Below are 19,566 nucleotides of genomic sequence, written 5' to 3'. Positions count from 1 at the left end.
GAGTTGTATGAGCCCCCAAAAAATGATGGGGGGGAAAAAAGACCTAAGAGGCTGCAAAGAGGCCAGTGGTTTCCCCAGCCCGTGTTTTAGAGTAGAACTGCCCCAGGGGGTTCCTTGACTGGAATTGCCACAGCCTTCCTTGCCTGGTTCGCTGGCCAGGTTCACACCACCCACCTTGTTAGTTGAGCATCTAGGGACGAACCGCATTAAATAAAAATAGAAACAGTTGGCATGATGTGCTATCATCCGAGTTATTTATCATCCAGCTGCCTGCCAGCCCCAATATGGGAAACAGAAGGATTTCTCCCAAGTTGTCTCCCCCAAATATATACCAAACTTAGCTGCTTGCAAATGACTATACACTTGGAGATCAGGAGTAGCCATCTAGAGCAAGCAGACAGCAGTTTATCCCACAAGTAGGGCCCACTCCCTTCTGATAAGGATAGTAGTTGTCTGTTTCCTTGTAGGAGACACCAGAGGTCAAACCCGCCCAAAGATGACCAAGGTTAGGCTGCCATCATGAATCTAGGGTCCGCCCATCTTGTCACATGTATACCCCTAGATTTTCCCATTCCTATGGGCACACCCCTAGTTCACTCCCTTCCTGTTACGCTTATGCCTATCACAGATCCTCTTCCTACAATGTGTATGCCGATTGTACTGCCCCTTCCTGTGATGTGTGGTTACCTGTAATCATGTCCCCTTAATGAGATATAACCCTTGGTTAGCAATAAAAGTTGAAACTCTCCGGCTCTCATGGCCGGGCTCCCCCCCACGAGGACCACCAACCGGGGCTGAGGTGAGCCTGCTACCACGAATTGTGTGACTCCATTATTCCAATCTCTCCTCGACCTCTCATGCTATGACTTTACTATAATCTTTATTATCGCTGTACGATTGCGCCTACCGTACCTGCGATGATTTGTTGGGGACTCTCTTCTCCCCACACAGTGACGTCTCCCAAGGTCTCAAACTCTGGGGTTCTACAAAACCAGCATTGGATAACAACCAGCTGTATGGCCTTCTTGGAATATGCTTGGATTTTCTGTGAGCACTGCCTTCATCTTCCAAATGACTGTTATCTCTTTGAAAACCCTGTTAAGTGTGAACCAGCTAACATTCGGAGTGCCCACCTAGGCAACCCTTACACAGCAACACATGCTCAGCACACTTGAGCTCCCCCCTCACAGGGTGGTGCTCTGGTCTGCAAGCTCTCTGCCCATTGGTTGCTGTGGTAGTTACATAATCTCCTGTCAACTTGAGGTTATTAAGAGCGAAGGGGTGGAGTCTAGCCTATCAATCAGGTCACTGTCTATTGATGCCTCCTTTTAGAGGTGGCCTTCTCACGAGGATTCTGGGAACTTCCTCTTTCTCCCAGGAGGGCCAAACTCTGCCTTTGCCTTCCTATTGACAAGTCACTTCAATCCACGCTGATGGCAGCCAGAACCCTGCCCATGGATCTACAAGACTGCATCCACTGCCCTGTGACCTTCCTGCATTCGGCATCATTGTGAACGGCTATGTGAATCTGAAGAGGAATTTATGGACTAGTATCAGACATATGGGCTAATAACGGACTTATGAACTTGATCTGGACTGGGCTGTGTTTTCACAATGATTAAAGCTCTTACACACATGAATGTCTCTGGATTTCTCTAGTCAACCCAGTCTAACACAGTTGCCTATCCCCTCCCTGCACCTGAACTCCAAAGAAAACATAAACAAATATTACTACTTCTCTCAAAGGTCTTGAAGTAAAAATTCAGTCACTTCATTAATCTTCAAGAAAACTCAGAATTTGAACCCTTAGATGAAATAAGACCCAAAGGGGCAGTTCTACTGGCCTGTAGGGTCACTGAATCTGAATTCGAGAGCAGTGGAGATGAAACAGCCAAGTATCAGAATCAAAACTGAGAAAGAGAATCTTCAAAAGACCTTTTTTAAAAAGGCAAACAGGCAGAGTATCAAAACCCTAGCTGCTCTGCTCCCGCACAGGGCAGGACACTGATGACTACATCACAGTGATGGGGCAGGGTGGATTTACAGGACGCTTCTGCTCCTGGGTGCTCCACGGCGGAAACAGAGGACACATCTGGCATTCATGCCCTTTTCTTTCATTTCTGCCCCTTTCCACCCTCCCCCAACTCCCCCTCCCCCTCCAGTGGAGGACAGAGCTCCTAGACTCCCAAGCTGACGAAATCACCATTGGACCAGACACACCGTGCCTCCCCCAACCCAAGGCAGGACTAGAAGCGAAATCAGACAAACCATGGGGCTTTTAAAAAATTATTTAATTTAGTAGTTTTCTTGGAAAAAAATCAATAAGGCAAAAAAACCAAAAAAATATAGTTTTGTTTTGCTTTCGTGTGACTTTATTCCACCTGAAGGACTCGAAGCTTCTTCCATTAGCAGAATCTGATTAGGGAGGGATCAAGCTGGAGGTGTAGTGCAGATGGTGGAGGAAGAAGTAGGATAAAGCGGGGAAGTTCACCGTGAAGTTGGCCAGTTCCCAGTCTAAAGCCCGTGGTGAAGCCTCCCTGAAGGCCATGGCTCCACCCGTCACTTGTGTTGGAGACAGGGTTCTCTAGAGGACGTTTCCCCAGAACTTGCTCCCTGCCTAGATTTCTCACAGCCATGGAGGGAAGTGGGTGAGAAAAGATTGAGAAGTAAAGGTCCCAACAGAGACCTCCTCTCCCAGGGAGGGATGGCTTCCTCTGGAATGATAGCCCCATCCATCCACCCATCCAGGACTGAGGCTCAGAAGTGAAGGGACAAGAACAACAACACACTAACAAGGACACACAAGGAAGGCACCTCAATTCGTGATCCTCAATCAAGGGTAGGTGGCACAGGGGTTCCATTTTTTAAAAAAGACAACAGAAAAAGAACACACAAGAGAAACTCAGGACCTGCCAGGAGGCGGTCTACTCTTCCGCCCCACAGGTGGTGCTTGAGCCCTGCAATCTGGAAGGTTCCCTGGGGATTTCTCCAGGGGCTTCGATGCTGACAGAGGCAGGTTCAACCGGAGATTACCCTGCTGACCTTCCACCGCGCTTTTCCCAACAAAAGGAAGGAGAGGAACAGGGCAGAGGTAAGGATCTGGAGCTGAGTTTGGGCAGCAATGAACCTCTCATGATATAGAGCAGACAAATGTCCCTGCTGTCACTGCCCAGGTTTGCCTCTATCCCCAGAGGAGGGAGGGCAGAGGCACGTCAATCTATGTCACCGTGTGCCCAACACAGAGTCCCAGGGAGCCAAGTGATACCGCCCCCCTTCACCCCCCCAAAAAAAAACTCTTCATGGGAGGGAGGAACACCAAACAACAAAATTAGATTTTTCTCTACATATATATAATATACAGATATTGAACACATTATTCCAGAGGCGGCTCCAGTCCACAGGGCTTGAGAGATGGTGACAACTTCTTATTCCAGATTAGCGCCATCTCTCAAATTCTGGAGTCTGTCAGAATGGGACAGGCAATGTTTTATTCCACCTGGGCGCACGTACCCGCACTGGGAGTGTGCCAGGAGAAAGGAGAAAAGCTGGGATGACGGTGAAGGATGGGGCTGAGGCGGGACTGGGAAAGCAGAAGTGGCTAGCGGTGGCTAGCAGTCTTCACCCTTCATTCGCATGTCTGTCTGAAGAAGTCCACAGAACCCTGTCATGAGGCTGTTCCAGCCCTCCTGCTGCCACTCACGTGGCCTCTGGCCGATGGCACAGGAGGGCACCAGGAGGAAGGTGTTTTAGGCAAGTAGAAACGCCCAAGAACGTGACTCTGAATTTTCCGAGCCCATTGGAACATCCCTCTCGCAGGTATTCCAATGTGGCAGTTATCTACACCTGCTACACCAGCCCCGTTTGTGACATGTCGCCTAAGCTCACCCACAACCATCCTTGTCTTGTGTTTCTATTTAAAGGAATTTTAAAATCAGTTTTTGCTCTGAACAGCACCAAAACACACCGGAATCACACCCAATCTTCCATCAACCTTGGGCTGAACAGGGTACTACAGGGGGAAGGTGGGAGGCGTCATCTTAACTGGGGGCAGAGGGAGAAGGATCAGGCCACGATCCTTGACTCTGCAGATGTGAGGCAAGCCGAATTGAACGGCCAGCCACTAAGCCTCACCCTTACACACATCAGTTCTCTAGCATGTCGATTTCAGTTTCCATCAGCTAAGGCAACCAGCCAATCACCACCACTGGCATCTGCTTCTGGTGATTGATTTGGAAAAAAAAAAAAAAGATTGGTTAAGACAGAAAACCTGGAGGAAAAGCACTCGGTGAGAGTCCCAAGCGCCAGCTTTCCTGCACATCCTGTCCTCTTCTCCTTTGGGTCCTCCTCCGACTGGCTTCTGCCACCTCAGAAAATGTCCGGACATGTGTTCCAGTCCTGTTTTTCTTTACACTCCCAGTACCCTCCCCGATAAATATGGGTTAACTCCTTGGTAACTGGATCCTTCTTCCGCTCAAACCATAGTGCCTTATAGGGATCATAGGGCGTGCCTAGAGGAGAGAGGGCGAAGGAGAATGGAATTAGGGCTGAAAAGAACCTGGCAAGCTCCCGCCGCAGGACACGGGGTAGAGGGCAGGGCCGTTACCATCCTCTGTGGCTTTCACAGCTTCGGCTTCCCGCTTCTTCCTGGAAAGTCTCTGCTTCTCCTCCAGGCGCTGCTTCTCGGCGTTTGCTTCATCCCAGCGCCCGTTTTCCATCAGTCTCTGGTCAGGCCGTAACCGGCTGTCTGTGGGGGCAGTGCCCCCTTCAAAGGCATTGAGAGTTAGAGCCAGCTCTGAGAAGTAGTACATGTTTTCGGCATTCTTCCTACAAGTGGAGGAGGAGACAGAGAACAGGTAATGCCGAAGCCCAGGCCCCAGGCAAGGACCAAGAGTCATCACACTGCCAGATGCCTTCCTCTCCACAGGCAGACGGAAAGTACTGAGAAGCATGGCAGGTGCTTGGAACTCAGTATGTACCCCAGCCCCAGCATCTCTCCATCACATCGTTTTCTGAACTTACGGCACTCGGCTGCAGTGATCTCCATTCCGTAGGAAGGAGACATTCTGCTGGCTAAACGAACATTCCTAACCCTGCTTTCTTTCCCTTTTAGCTTCTTTCTGGCATAATCTTGGCTATCACTACAAAAAAATTAGTTTAGATCAGTTTCTCAAAGTGAGCAATACCGCCCTGCTGCCCCCACTGGGCAACAGCAGATGCCTACACTGTATGGTGAATTATGGGCTATGGTACAAAGTGTTTAATTGCCAGGGAGGTGCTGAGTAATTCTTTTACTGGAAAGAGGGCAGTAAGTCAAGTAAGTCTGTGAGCCCCTGGTTTATGTAGGTAGTAACAGGCATCAAACGGCCTCAGAGTTAAGCTGTTCCCAGAGTCCTTCATGCTGCCACTGTCTTGCACCTGAGCCTCTGAGGTAAGCTGCTACAGGGCAGGCACCTTTCTCTTCCAGCTGCTTCTGCAGAGCTTTGCTCCAAACTAAGGCCCTGTAGAAAGCACCAAGTCATTTCCTGGCAGACAGGACCTGATTGCCTTGAGATTTTCTGAGACAAGGTGTGGCAAGGCTAAAACGATGCAGCAATGGCATCTGGCTCTGATCATTTCTCCAGAGGCGCCAGTGACCTCGGCTCAACGCCTCAGAATTCAAGTGGGTAGACAGGGTCACCTGCCAGCAGCACAGGGCGAGGTCAGACCATGTCTGGGCAGCACACAGGCTGGTACTCACGGTAAAGGGTTCCTTTTCCACAACATGGCCCGGCTCTCCTCTGCTTCGTGGCCTCTCTGACGAGCATCACCCCCATTTTCTCCAGGGACAGGCTGGACTTTGAAACAATCCATCTTCTCATCCCATGTCCCCAAAAGGGCAAAGTGGACTTTTCCTGATGGATCTGTCACTTCCCCTGTCACCTACACGGATAGGAGAACAAGCTTTGGGGGGAAGCACCCACGGTGGGGCTAGCTTCCCTGACTAATCCAGAAGCCAAGTCCTAGGGCAAGCACTGGGCAAATCTAGTTAAAGACACAAGGGGCCATCCAAATCAGTGCACTGATGTCTTGTACTGCTTGACCTGACAACGGCAGGAGTTGGAGGTTTCATTTTCATCTTCTCATTCCGGAGTCTGTCTTGTAATAATCCACACAGACGTGTCTGAGTGGAGCTCAGAAGGGCAGTGTCTTGCTCTCTCCGGATCTGTTTCACGTCCCCAGAAACTCAGGGCACAACTGCACTGCAGGGGTGGGGGTGTCATAAGACACACAACTCTCCTTCATACTTCCCTGGGGTCAATCTGCCCCTGGTTTCTTCCTGCAAGCAATCCTTGTATGACCTCTTTCCTCTGCATTACCCAGTCTCTCTCTTTCCTGGTTTGTACTCGTCACTGCTTCACGCGTCATCTTCACCAGACAGAGGCGGCTTTGGATTAATGAGGCAACTAATATTTCCTCCTTACAATTGACTTTCTCCTTCACCTCCACTTTCTGACCACCATGTTAAGGATACTGATCCATTCATCCACATCCATTTATATCTTCTAGCCAGCTCCACGGGAGTAGGCTTTCTAAGGAATACAAATTAACGTGTGTGTGTGTGTGTGTACACATGTGTGTGTGTGTACACATATGTGTGTGTGTGTACACATATACGTGTGTGTGCCGGGGAGAATTTTAATTTTATTTTTTAAACTCCAACTTCTCTTACCTTTCTTGCTATATCCCGAGAGAAGTAGCTATAGGGAACAAACTTAAGATTGCACTTGTCTCCTGTCTTGTGATTCACAATATCAATTTCACCTGACTGAAAAGGGAAAAGAAGTGTGTTATTAAGGATTAGATCGAGTAACCCTTATGCCACACACCCCATGCCCCAGCCTTTTTTACTCCACCTGACATGCCAATACTCCCTTGCCTTAGGATTCAGGTCTCAAACAACCTTGGAAAGGGGAGGCAATTCCTCTGTAATCTTTGTATATTCTGGGTGGAATCAAGAACAAATGACCCTTTAGTTTTGTTTTTAATTGTGTGTCATTTTAGGTGTGACCCTCAGCTAGGGCTTCAGACTGGTTCACCCCCGATGAGAATGTGCCTCTCTACCCCAGTTATACGGAATCACAATCTAGCTACAATTAAAAAGGTCTCCAGGTGATTCTTACAAAGATTCTGATTTAGGCAATCCAGGATAGAAAGGCACATTTTCAGCAGGGGGGTTGAGCTGGAATGAACCAGTTGAATGCCCTGCCTTAGCAACAGCACGGGGTTCAAAAACTGGAAAAATTTCATTCTTGTTCAATTCTATTTTTCTATGGATGTTTTGAAGCCCCCTCATATACTGAAATTCACTAAATAATTTACCTCTCTAAGCCAGCCCCCTGCTAGCACCCTTAATAACTTTATGGTTAACCAAAGCATTCTGCTCACTATTTCACCATCCACATGAGCCTTTCCACACCATTCCTTTCTCCTGTCATGCAAATCCCAACCCACCATGGAGACTCAGCTCCGCTCCCACATCTACTGTGGCACTTTGCCTGACTCCTCAGAAAAGTTCCCTCACTTCTCTGAATTTACTGCAAACATTGTCTTTAGGAGGAGCCTGGTGATATAGTGGTTACATGTTGGTTGCTAACCGCAAGGTCAACAGTTCAAAACCACCAACTGCTCAGCAAGAGAAAGAGGCTTTCTACTACTGTAAACAGTTATAGTCTCGGAAATCCATAAGAACAGTTCTACCTTGTCCTACAACTGAGGAGAATGCAGGTCAAGGCAGTGTTTCATTCTGCTGTTATACACCACGACTGCCAACCCTATCCTATAAGGCCACTATGGATCAAAATTGATCTGATGGCAATTTTGTTTACTGTCTTAAGGGAAAACCCATCTTATCTTAGATCATCTCCTACTAGCCTGGCAATAAATGCCTGCTAAGTGCCAAAAGGAGGAAGCATGGCAATTGGGTTTATTACTATCCTATGTCTCCACTGGAGCGAATAAAGAATGCGGCACCAGGACTGGAGGAAGGTTTATTAACAACCTGCAATATGCAGATGACATAACTTGGCTTGCTGAAATTGAGAAGGATTGAAAAGCCAAAAAGCACTGAAAAGCAAAGATGTTGTTTTAAGGACTAATGTGCACATGACACAAGCCATGGCATTTTCAATTGCCTCATATGCTTGTGAAAGTTGGGATACCGAAGAAGGAAGATCAAAGAAGAATTGAATTATTTGAAATGTGCTGGAGAAGAGTGTTGAAAGTACCATGGACAAAAGGATCTGTCTTGGAAGAAGTATGGCCAGAGTGCTTCTTAGGGGCAAGGATGACAAGACTTGTCTTACATATTTTGGACATGCTGTCAGAGAGACCAGTTTCTAGAAAAGGCCATTACGTTTGGTAAAGTAGAGAGAAAGTGAAAAAGAGGACAGTCCTCAAGGAGACGGACTGTTCTAGGCTCACACACAGCAACAATTGTGAGGCTGGCACAGGACAGGGCAGTGTTGCCTTCTGCTGTGCATAACGTCGCCATGGGTCGGAACTGACTGGATGGCACCTAACAACGCCACATTCTCCACAGTGCCCAACACTGTCAGACAGGAATTGAAGGGATGTTCTAATTTGGTTATTTATAAATAGTACTGAGGGGCTTCCCAAAGTTCGTGGGGGGGGGGGGGGAATGAATGAAAAAGGTAATGAAAAACATCCATGAGTAAGACACGAAATAACAATAATATAAAATTAATAGAGCATTCATGAGACTGGGAGGGTGGGGGAGGGAGGATGAAAAAGAGAAGCTGATACCAAAGGCTCAAGTAGAACAAAAATGTTTTGGAAATGTTGGCGGCAACATATGTACAAGTGTGCTTAATACAATGGAATGATAAGATTTGTAAGAGCCCCGCATTAAAATGATCAAGAAAAAGAAAGAAAAATGTCCATGAACTTTGTGAAGCCTCCTCATGGGTCATTACTGTGAAACTGGGAAGGTGGGTGGGTGATGGAGGGGGAGGAATGGTACTTGGGAGAAATTGCTCAGAAGAACCTTGTGAACCAGCAGCACCCTGGGGCTCAGTTCACAGCTCCTAAGTACAGGGAGTTGCCATGTTATGAATGTCCCACTTACCCTTTAATGGCACGTACATAACTCTGCCCTCACTTTGAAATCAGTAATACCAGGCCCCACTTGCAACAAATTCATCACAATCACATTCGCTTGCTGTGTGTGCAGCTTTTACGTCATGGGAAAGGCTCCAAGCTTTTTCTTGCACTGGAGTCAGCTAAGGAAGAACCTAAATAAGAACCGTATGCATCTGTCCCAACTTCCCCACCAACGAACTGCCACTGAGTGGATTCTGACTCGGAGCCACCCAGGAGGGCAGACTCGAACTGTCCCCGGGGGTTTCCAAGACTGTAACTTTTTGTTCTCTCTCAAGACCACTGCCTCAAGACGACTGCCTGTATATACACATCTAAGGAGGGAGGTATTCCTTTAAACCACAAATGCTGTGGGTCCCCTTACTCACTTGATCTATCCACAACTTGCCAACAATAATGTTATGGACTGTGGTAGTAACTTTTTTCCAAGTGTAGTGATGCCCAGTTGCATGGAAAATACAGTGAATGGTACCTGGAAGCAGAAAATACAAAGATTAAAAGCAAATACTAGGAAAAATAACATTATGCCAACTAGAAATAATGAGAGGTTGATTTATTTCTCTTAGTGAGCAAGAGAAAACATATTAAAAAGCATTAATAAACTACTGAATGTTGGAGCCATTGAACCCATGTTTTTTCATTGTGCAGTGCTAGACATGGTCTTTGTGACTCCCACCAAAGGACTGAGGGTCTGGGTAAGGGAAGGTGGGGCTAACACTGACAGGACTCCCTAGTGAGCTGACTGTGATTGCCATCACGCAGGGTCTTATACAACGAGCCATCTCAGAAGCAGGAAGGGGGAAGTCTCACTACTGAGGAGATAGAAGAGCCAGGAGCAGAGTATCCTTTGGCCCCCCCCACATCCCTGAGCACGGAATCTCCTGGGTTCAACAGACAGCTGTGACACCAGACAAGTGGCAGCAACAGAACCAAGAGCCAGAGCATGAGACAGGGCAGTGGACTTGGTAGTCCCCAAGCAAGTAAAGGCAAGCAGACTGGTGAGTGGAGTGTTTTCAGGCACTTAACTGGGGAAGCAGGGGGTAGGGGTAGGCTTGCTATCCCCCAGAGGCAGTACGTTGGGCTGAGGCTTATGGTGTGAGTGGCATGCCATTGGGTATTTCTTGGCAGCCCTGAAAGAGATTTGGAACATTGCACAAGCAGGGCAGAGTCCAATGGGCTGCATGACTGACGGAGAGGCCAAAGATCAGGAAGCCCGGCATGCAGTCTGAATAACTAACTGTACCGGTGCATTTGTAATCTGTGAACTTCCTTAGTATACCCATAATCCCGAGTATTGTCTGTCAGTTCCAAACAGCCACTGCAATGAGTTATTGGTCCCAGCTGAGAAGCAGAGTGCTGGGGGCAGACTGTGTCAATAGTGACAGGGCTGGAGGATGGAAGCAGGTGTGGTCTCCGGCGATGCTGATGTGCCCTTTGAGTTTCTGCCCTCCGTGCACAGCTGGAGGCCCTCAGACCTCACACTCACATCACTTCTTTGACACATCTTGACTTTGGAATCTATACATGAAATCTAACAAATGACGATAACCCCTGACACGTCTTAACGAGTATGCTATATTCTGCAGAAGTAGACATTTTGAAAAGGAAACGACTGATGATTTTGCCATCTGTGCCTAAAATACTGCAAAATCACAGCAACAGGTCAAATCTGCCATCTCCACCCCCACCCCCACCCCCCAGCACATGCATACATTAGAGAAGGAGCCCAAACAGGCCTGAGGTGAGGGAGGGGGGAGGCCCAGTTGTTAGTGACTAGCTGTGTGAACTTACGCAAACCACGAAAGCTGGGGCCTTTATAGTAAAAAGGTACAGGGCTGGGAGCAGGCTCTGGCATCACAGAGAAGTAGATTCAATCTTGGGTCCACCACTCATTAGATGTGTGGCCTTGAGTGGGTTTCTGGTTTTCCTAGGTCTCAGTTTTACCCCATTAGCGTAGGGTAATCCCAGCTTGTTGCTCAGCGCAAATAAGAAAAGAATGCCATAGTACTTAGCAGACAAAGGCTTCTCCTGTTCCTCGGTTGATCTCACACAAACACCAAAGCATAGGCAATGGTCTGAGCAGAGCGAATTGGGACTTAAAAGTAACAAAATCAATTAACAAGCTACATACATACAAGTTCACAGATTAAATTAATGTTAACAATTGACTGCATAGAGATGTATACAAATATATATATATATACATGTTACCCACACAGTCAATTCTAATAGCAGTATGATTAGGCTTCCTCTGTAGCCACTAATGAAAAGAACATTCGAATTGTGATTAGGCATGTCTTTCTTGTGTCGAAAATTATAGTCGCCTTGGAAGCTGGAGGTGATGGTGAAGATGATGCTGATGAGGATGACCACGGCAACAAAGACTCTAATAAAAATGACAGCAACGCTGGTGAGGGCACCTGCCAACACCAGGCACTACATTACACTCTCCTCATGAATTATGCCATCTCATCCTTGGAACATCTCCCACATATCTGCTCCACCAAGTCCTCCTTCTCCACCACCACCACCACCACAGGTGAAGTCACCGAAAGCCCTTGCCTGAACCCCTGTAACTATCTGCTGTCGCTCTCCCAAATTACACCTTTGTCCTTGGCAGCTCTACTCCAAACGATCTTTCTAAAACAAGTCGTACAAAATTATTAGACTTTATCAAAACCCTGTGATTCCTCCCCACAAGAGATCAACCAAACTCCTCACTCACCAGAGCACACAGGCCCTACAAGATCTGGGCCCTGCCAATCCATGAGATCATCCACCACCTACCTCGCTGCTCACTCTTGAATTGAATTGCTATGGCCCTTTATTATGGGTGGAAGTGTGATCGCAAAATGTGTGTTAAAATGCTCACCTGTGGGTGGAATCTAATCTAATGGACAGCAATCACTCTCTCTTAATGCAGAGTAGCCAATCAATCAGTTGAGCTCAAACGAGCGCAGCGAAGAGCCTAACCCATCCCCCCCCGCCCCCCTCGTTATACAAGAGCAGAGCAGACAAAGACGAAGCTCGGATGGCGGAGAGACTCCTTGAGGCTCACAAAAAACCGAGGAGCACCAGAACTAGAGGCTGAGAAAGAAAACGATCTTCCTCCACAGCTGATGCCCCGAATTTGGACTTGTAGTCCCCTGAGTTGAGAGACACTTTACTCCTTGTAGCTCGCTCTCACTGGGACCCCCACTCCGCCACACTATCTGTTGGTTGCTTAGATTTCTGTTCAAATGTAACCTTCTCAGAGAGGATTTCTTTGGCCACCACACCCTTTCACGCACATGGTTGTTTTTCTTTTTTTCAACAATTACTCTCATTTCTACTTAAACTCTATTTTCTTCACAGGATTGCCACTGCCTCAAATTAAAACTATCAGCTGCACAAGGCCTCTTTAAAGTGTGGAAATAAGTAAATTGCACGTTGAAGAGCAGGGCTGTCCCCTTGAGGACTAAGGTGCACCGTACCCAGGAGTCATGGTATTTTGATCACCTGGGACAATGAGTAGGGAAGACCACAGAAGAATCCGTACAACTGAACCGTGGTGCTGGCAAAGACTCAAAGTACCATGCCAGAGAAGCCAGTCTATCTTGGAAGAAGTGTAGCCAGAATGCTCCTTAGAAACAAAGAAGGTTAAGACTTCATCTCCCAGACTTTTGGACATGTGACTAAGGAGGGCCTAGTCTCTGGAAACGGACATCATGCTTGGTAAAATAGAGGGGAGTGAAGACAATGACATTCCATGACATGGACCGACACGATGGCTGATGAGCTCAAACAACTACACAGGACCAGGCAGTTTTGTGCCCAGGTACACAGGGGCACTATGCAGCGGAGCCAATCTGATGGCACGTAACAATGACAAAAATTACATTTATACTTGCTTTATCTTTTGTTTCTCGGAAGAACCCACACAATAAGAGCTCTGTCTTGCATAGGGTTGAATAGTGTCCTAAAATCCATGCCTACTTGGACCCTGAGAAGAGGATCTTATCGGATAGAACGTCTCAGGGCGTGGACACTGTGAATGGGGACTCCTCTTCCCGGGTTGGATTCTTTGATCTTGACATGCAACTAACTTGTACTCCAATAAGATCTTTAAAAAAAAAAAATCAAGTTTCATCTTATCTGGAAATTAGCCATTACAAAAACTACACCTAGCTCATCCACAAGAGGGAAAGAGAGGGAAGGAAGGACAAAAGGGGGTGAGGTGGGCCTGGAAACGTAACCTTGCAATCACAAGAGGTCCCCATGAACAGAGAGAACCTGACTGCTGGAGCAATGGTGGAAATAAAGACAGCTGTTCAACAAAGCCACACTGAATAAAACACCACAGATGCGTTTTACAATTTAGGTTCTAAGTTGGCATTTACGGAGCCCTAGTAGTGTGGTGGATTCTGGGAAACCACTGGCCAGCTCTATGGAAGAATGAGGCTTTCTGCTCCCATAAAGATGTACAGCTTGGCAACGCCACAGGAGTGCTCCACTGCCCTCGAGAGTTAACTGAGTCACATCAAATCCAGGGCAGTGAGAAGATAGTGCTTAATGATGTGAGATATAGTCCATCCAAATGGCTTTTCTAGCCATCCTTCCCTATGCAATACATTACAATCCGGACTCTGCCTGTGGAGACGATCCCATGTTGGAGGGAGTTCTCCTTTACAGGAGTAAGGTGGGGTTAGTCTTGACTTTAGCAGACGGTGTGAACCAAACCACACCCTGTGCTTCCTCGGAGGCATCTTTCATCTCTACTGAGGGTTTCACTTCACACGCCCATCTTCAGCAAGACAATCACACCTCTACCAAAGGCATTTCCGAGACATCTGGGAAATAGAACTTGCAGGACCCTTTGGAAGAACAAGTCCAAGCTATCTGAAGTGGTGGAGGCTGCTGAGACCAGATGCACCAGAGACCATGGCAGAGGGATTTGGAGGGCAGAACTATGGGATAGAGTAAGAGGAAGGCTGGCTTCCTGGCCCATGTAGGTAAAAGCCAAGGGACTATGTGGTGAGAGACTAAGAACCAGAGAGAGAGCTTGGCTGCTGGCTAAGGAGACCAATGACTGTATCCTTAGACTGAGCCTGACTTGTGGAAACCTATCAACTTCCCTAACTCATGAGCATTGTCTGTGAGCTCTGTGTAGCAACAATTATAGAACCTGGCACAGACACAGAGTGCCATGGGAAAAACGGCGTCAGAATAAATACAAGAAGATGGAGCATGGAGGCATGTCGGATTCCTGCCTCATGGCAATAGGGAAGCCAGAGAAGGTCACACATGTCCACCTCCGTTGCTGTCACCACAGATGCATGGCATATCACTGTAATGACAAAGAATTTACAACTAGATGAGTTCACAATAGCTTCTGATCGCCTTACTCATCTGATAACCAAGAAGTTCTATGACCTCCCCAGAGCCATCGGGCTAGTAAGGCTTAGCCTGAAGCAGGCCTTGGGGATCCTGGCTCCTAGGCCTCCCCCATCATGTCAGCAAACACCAACACTGACAAAGAGGGACACAGTGGAGAGGAATTTGCCTTGGAACTTACCAAGGGGCATAATGGAGAGGTATTTGCCTCGAAACTTGCTGGTGATTTTGATTTCCTGACGCAACGTCCAGCCGTTTTTGGACTCAGCATGGTGGGCAGCAGCAGGGGGATGGTGGCTCACCTGGAAGAAATCAGGGGTTTGAATCAAGAAGGAAAAAGAAGAAGATACTACCTATGAACTGCTGAAAAACACCTAAAACTCACACCTGATGTATTTACACCCCCAACAGGCAGATCTTATGGGAGCAAGTCCTGAAGGAAAGAAGGTCGGCTGGGTGACAGGAGTTCTACAAACATCACATTGAGGAGGGTCAGCCGAAACAGGTGCCCTCTCTTCTCAAAGGAAGGTGTCTGAGTCCCCGGGCCCCTTTACCTGCTCACACAGGGATCGATACCCATTCTCCTCCAAGCGGTCCAGCTCGAAGGTCTCCCCGAGGAGCGGGTTGAATGGCTTGCTGGTACGGAAGACAGTGGTGGAGTAGGAGGACACGGTGAACGCTGCAACGTAGCAGAGCTGTTCCAGAGAGTTCTCACACGCCGCAGCTCGGTCTAACAGCTCGTGGTATTCCAGATCCTCAGTAAGGCGCTGAAGCATGGATAAGGGCTCATTGAAGTTCACCTGGGCAGAGAAGAAAAGAACAGATGGAAAAACTTTACCCCAAACAATTACATAAGAGAGGTTAATTTTAAAAAAAAATCAAGCCGAGAAACAGCAAAATAATCAACCATTAGGCAGAAGAAAGGGTTTTTACTCAGCAGAGCAGCTTAAAGACTTCACCTGCATGCACCTCCTTCTCCCTTGTCAACGGCTTCTGCCAGCTGAGCAGGAGCCAGGCCCTCTGGCACTGACGTCATACACTGTGAGGTGGAGCTGTGCATCCGGGCACCTCAGCCCTTCCTCAGAGTGAAAGGACTTGCCCCACAGGAAACCACTGTCCAACATGTGTCACATGAATGACTATAAGTAAGTAGGCTCTAACATGAGTACACTCAGAAAGGAAATTAGGTACTTAAAATGCTTGCAGGAGGGATGAATGAAGAGTAGCAAATTTTAAGTCTAGGAGTGAAAAGATTACATTTCTAGCTTCTACCCCTGGACTTGATTGTGAAGTTTCCATTCAGGTCCACATTCGGCTGTGATTCTGGTTCCTGCTCTGAGGTCTCTGGGCCTGGAATGGTCATGATGAGGGAAAGGAGGCTGTGAGGGCTTCCACCTCCCCAACTTTAAATCCCATCAGGGAATGAAGCCAAATGCGTGTTTGTTGTGTGAGCTCCTGTCTGTGGAAGCTGTTCACCCAGCCTTCACTCATTCTACTAACATTTACCTGGTCCTTAGGTGTGCCAGCTTCTATGGATAACTCTCAACTAGCTGCTGGTGGTTTCACACTGCTGGCCACATGGAATGCAGCTTAATGCTTAACCACTACACCACCAGGGCTCCAAGGCCCTATGGATAAGCACAGTGTACACAGAGAAGTGAACCACACACCAGGCCTCCTTTAAAAAAAACCTTCTAAGTTGCCTGAAGTTAAGGCCCTGTAATTTTACAAACTTCTACAGAAAAATTTAAGCAATTTTTTAAAGGGAGGGGAACCCAGACGAACTAGTACAGCTTATGTAATCAACAGCCCATCTGATGTCGAGCCTGACTACCACAGGCCCGGGGAGGAAACAAGTTTTCTTTCTATTGACTAGAACTGACCTTTCGAAACACTGTACGGCTCTGGTATTTTCTCTTTTCCTAAAGTTCCACCTTTGGCCTTTTTGTTCAACTTCCTACCCAGAAATTCCTGAGCTAGTTGCCATTGAGCGAGCTGTAACCCAAGACCTGGGTCCTCATGGGGTCAATGGAGCCTGCTGCTGAGCAACACACTACCCTAACATTTACTGTCCCACCCCCACCCATACAATATTAATCTTCTAATTTTCACCACAATGAACTCCAAAAACAAAGTGTAAAGGAAAACAATGACCTGAAACTCCACCAACCCAAGGTAGCCATTGTTAATATTTTAGAGTGTCCATGAATTGATACATTTTAAAAGCTAAATCAGACATTAGAGTCTGCTTTTCTGAGAGAGAAAGAGAGAAGCCAAGAAACAGAGCCTCAGGACCAACGTTGGGATCATTCTCTGGGAAGTAGGGTCTCTCCTGCCTCAACCAAAACACTCTTGTTTGATTCCCTTGAGTGGATTCTGAGAACAGCATAAAGCATCGCCGGGTCCTGGTACCAACCTCACAACTGTTCTTATGTAACTGCACCAAACCCCAAAATCTTCTCTACGAAAGAGCAATGCGTTCATTCATTATGAGAAGGAAAAGGCACATTAAGGGGTGACAGGCTGCTAACACCCTAATCCCCAGGAGTATTTGTACATTACAAGTGACCTCAAGCCTAAGTATCACAGTGATTAATTACACCAACAAATCACTAATTGGCAGAATCTTCAATCACCATCATGTTTCCACCCACTTTCTGGACAACTGAGGGGGTGGGCGGTGTGAGCTAGCCACCGGGGGCCACTAGACACACTGGCAATGCCTCCAGAGAGAGTCAAGTGGTCACCGGGCTGTGGCTATTCTCACACCTCTTCCCCACCCCAAATGGTCGAGAAACCTCTGCTTCTCTACAAGCACCAAGCTTTTCTGACTGCCGTTTCATCGCTCAGAAGCCCAAGAGGCAAGCACATGAATCTGAGTAATTGAAAGAGAAAAGCTGCAGCCAATTAGGTACGCAGCTGATCGGAGAGTGGAGCAGTCACAAAGGACAACCTGGAGACTAGCGAGAGCAGGAAGACATAACCATTGGCAGGCTGGAGGGACAAAGACGAGCCTTGGGATGAGGGCAGTTGGGTGGCTGCCAGGACACAGATTAAGCTAAAACCTGGGGGACAAGGGAGGGGGGAGAGCTGTCGAATGGAAACTAGAGCCACACAGCTGCTCCCAGAGCACTGCCCATGGGGAGACACACCCTCGGGCTTATTTCCACCATGGCCCTCCAGCAGGGCCCAGACAGACAACAGGCCTGAAAGCGGTCTCGAGGGACCAGCTTTCCTGGGATGTGGAGCAGGCAGAGGGAGGACTGGTTCTGTGGGCCAACAGGCATGGCACTTGCACATTCCCGGTGGCAATGTCACCAGGAACAAGCGGTAGGGCAAGACAGAAAAGTGATCTAAACCCAGAAGCAGATTTTGAGCAAGAAATGCATCCCCAGGCTGCGATGACCTGCTCTCCTAGCCTTGTCTCACCTAGTTCCCTTGAGCCACCGCCAGGGGAGCTGGGCTTCCCCTGCAGCCCCCGGTGAACAAATCACCACCTACTTCTCCAGTGTGCAGACTGATGGCCTTATCTGGTTTACAGCACACACTGTTTTCTAACAAAAGCCCCACGTGTTTATGATTTATCTAGAAACCTAGTTGCGCTCCAAGACCCAGTTCCATCCAGGAATGCATGCACACCTTGCCGAACAGCCTATCGGTGCTGGCCACTGGGCTAAGCACTGAGGCTAGAAAGGACACGAAGACAGTCCACCCAGAAACAGCACTGAGAAGGAGCAACTAACTATTATGGTCCATACACCCCAAGAGGCAGGGAGAAGGCCTGCCCGTCACCATGTGCAGAGCCTACTAGCCACTCCCACTATGCATTATTTTACAATAAACAAAACCAAGCCACTGCCTACTTGATTCCAACTCATAATAACTCACAAATAATCGTCCCATAGAGACCCCAAAGCCGTCATCTTCACAGAAGTAGCCTGCTGCATCTTTCTCCCATTGAGCAGCCAAGCTCCAGGGCTCCTTTCTTTTACAACAGAACAGCCAACATGGAACTATGAACTAGACTTTACCACCTGGAATAGAGGGCTTCATTTCTAGTCTCTCCTCCAGCTGGCTGGGTACACATAACGGTGACCTGGCTAACAAGAAGGAAGTAAAGATGGTTTACTCGCCCTTCTTCGTTTCCTCTGGCCCTTCTTTTCGCTCCTTCTTCCTGCTGACTGGAAGGAGACCCTGATGGGCTGAGGCCCATTTGCTTGACAGCAAATACCGTACTTAAGCTTTCGGGGCCAAATGGGCTCCATCAGAACTACTCAACTTTGCCACTGCAGGACCAAAGCAGCCACAAAAACCAAACCCACTACCCTCATTTAATTCTGACTCATGGCGACCCCAGAGAGCAGGGTAGAACTGCCCTGGTGGGTTGTTTCTGAGACTGTAGTTATTTACAGGAGTGGAAAGCCCCACCTGTCTTCTGAGAAGTGGCTGGTGGTTTCAAACTGCTGACACCGTGTGGCTAGCAGCCCAATATGTAGCCACGACACCAGCAGGCCTCCAGTAGCCACAGTCATAGTGAGCTGCACATTGAGTTGCTAACAATGCTAACCACAAGTTCAAGCCCACCAGCTGCTCCGAGAGAGAGCAATGACTTAGACAGCCTCAACTGAAGAGTCTTGAAAATCCACAAAGGCAGTTCTACTCTGTCCTAGTGGAGCACGGTGAGTTGAAATCAACTGAATGATAGTGAGCTTTGTTTGGAGCCTGGTGTTCCAAGAAAAGTCTACTGGCACTAACATCTCAGCTCCATGTAACTTTCCTGTGTCACAAAACATTATCCTTTTGATATTTTTCAACCTTTCCCCGCCCCCCCAACAGTTTTATTGGCACTTATCATAACAATGAATAGTTCAATCATATCGGGGAACTGTACAATCAGCACTCGACCTTTTAAAAAGATAAAATCCACCAGCCTATGCAACCACGAGGTGTCAAAGGGATCAGGTGTAAGGCATCATCAGAACAAAAAATCTTACCATAGTGAATGATGGGGGGAGTGCGGGTGGAGATCCAAAGCCC

At 47.8% G+C, this 19,566-nt stretch overlaps 1 protein-coding gene across 1 annotated transcript in view; it reads right to left on the bottom strand.

Moving 5' to 3' along the window:
- Window positions 1–2,349: 2,349 nt before the first annotated feature.
- LOC101656742 (oxysterol binding protein) overlaps window positions 2,350–19,566 on the bottom strand; it is a 26,893-nt gene continuing 9,676 nt past the window's right edge. Inside the window, exons 7-13 of the mRNA XM_045297061.1 lie at window positions 15,084–15,329; window positions 14,711–14,831; window positions 9,525–9,628; window positions 6,710–6,805; window positions 5,738–5,919; window positions 4,604–4,824; window positions 2,350–4,508 (exon numbers count right to left, since the gene is read on the bottom strand). Of these exons, the coding sequence (XP_045152996.1) occupies window positions 4,366–4,508; window positions 4,604–4,824; window positions 5,738–5,919; window positions 6,710–6,805; window positions 9,525–9,628; window positions 14,711–14,831; window positions 15,084–15,329 (1,113 nt within the window). The 3' untranslated portion in view covers window positions 2,350–4,365. The remainder of the gene's footprint in view (window positions 4,509–4,603; window positions 4,825–5,737; window positions 5,920–6,709; window positions 6,806–9,524; window positions 9,629–14,710; window positions 14,832–15,083; window positions 15,330–19,566) is intronic.

The sequence above is a fragment of the Echinops telfairi genome, unplaced genomic scaffold (assembly GCF_000313985.2).
Source record: "Echinops telfairi isolate 266 unplaced genomic scaffold, ASM31398v2 ScPeMD7_7416;HRSCAF=8454, whole genome shotgun sequence".
In the NCBI taxonomy this organism is placed as follows: Eukaryota; Metazoa; Chordata; class Mammalia; order Afrosoricida; family Tenrecidae; genus Echinops; species Echinops telfairi.
Note: the sequence above shows the minus strand (reverse complement) of the source record. Positions and strands in the feature narration are given on the sequence as shown.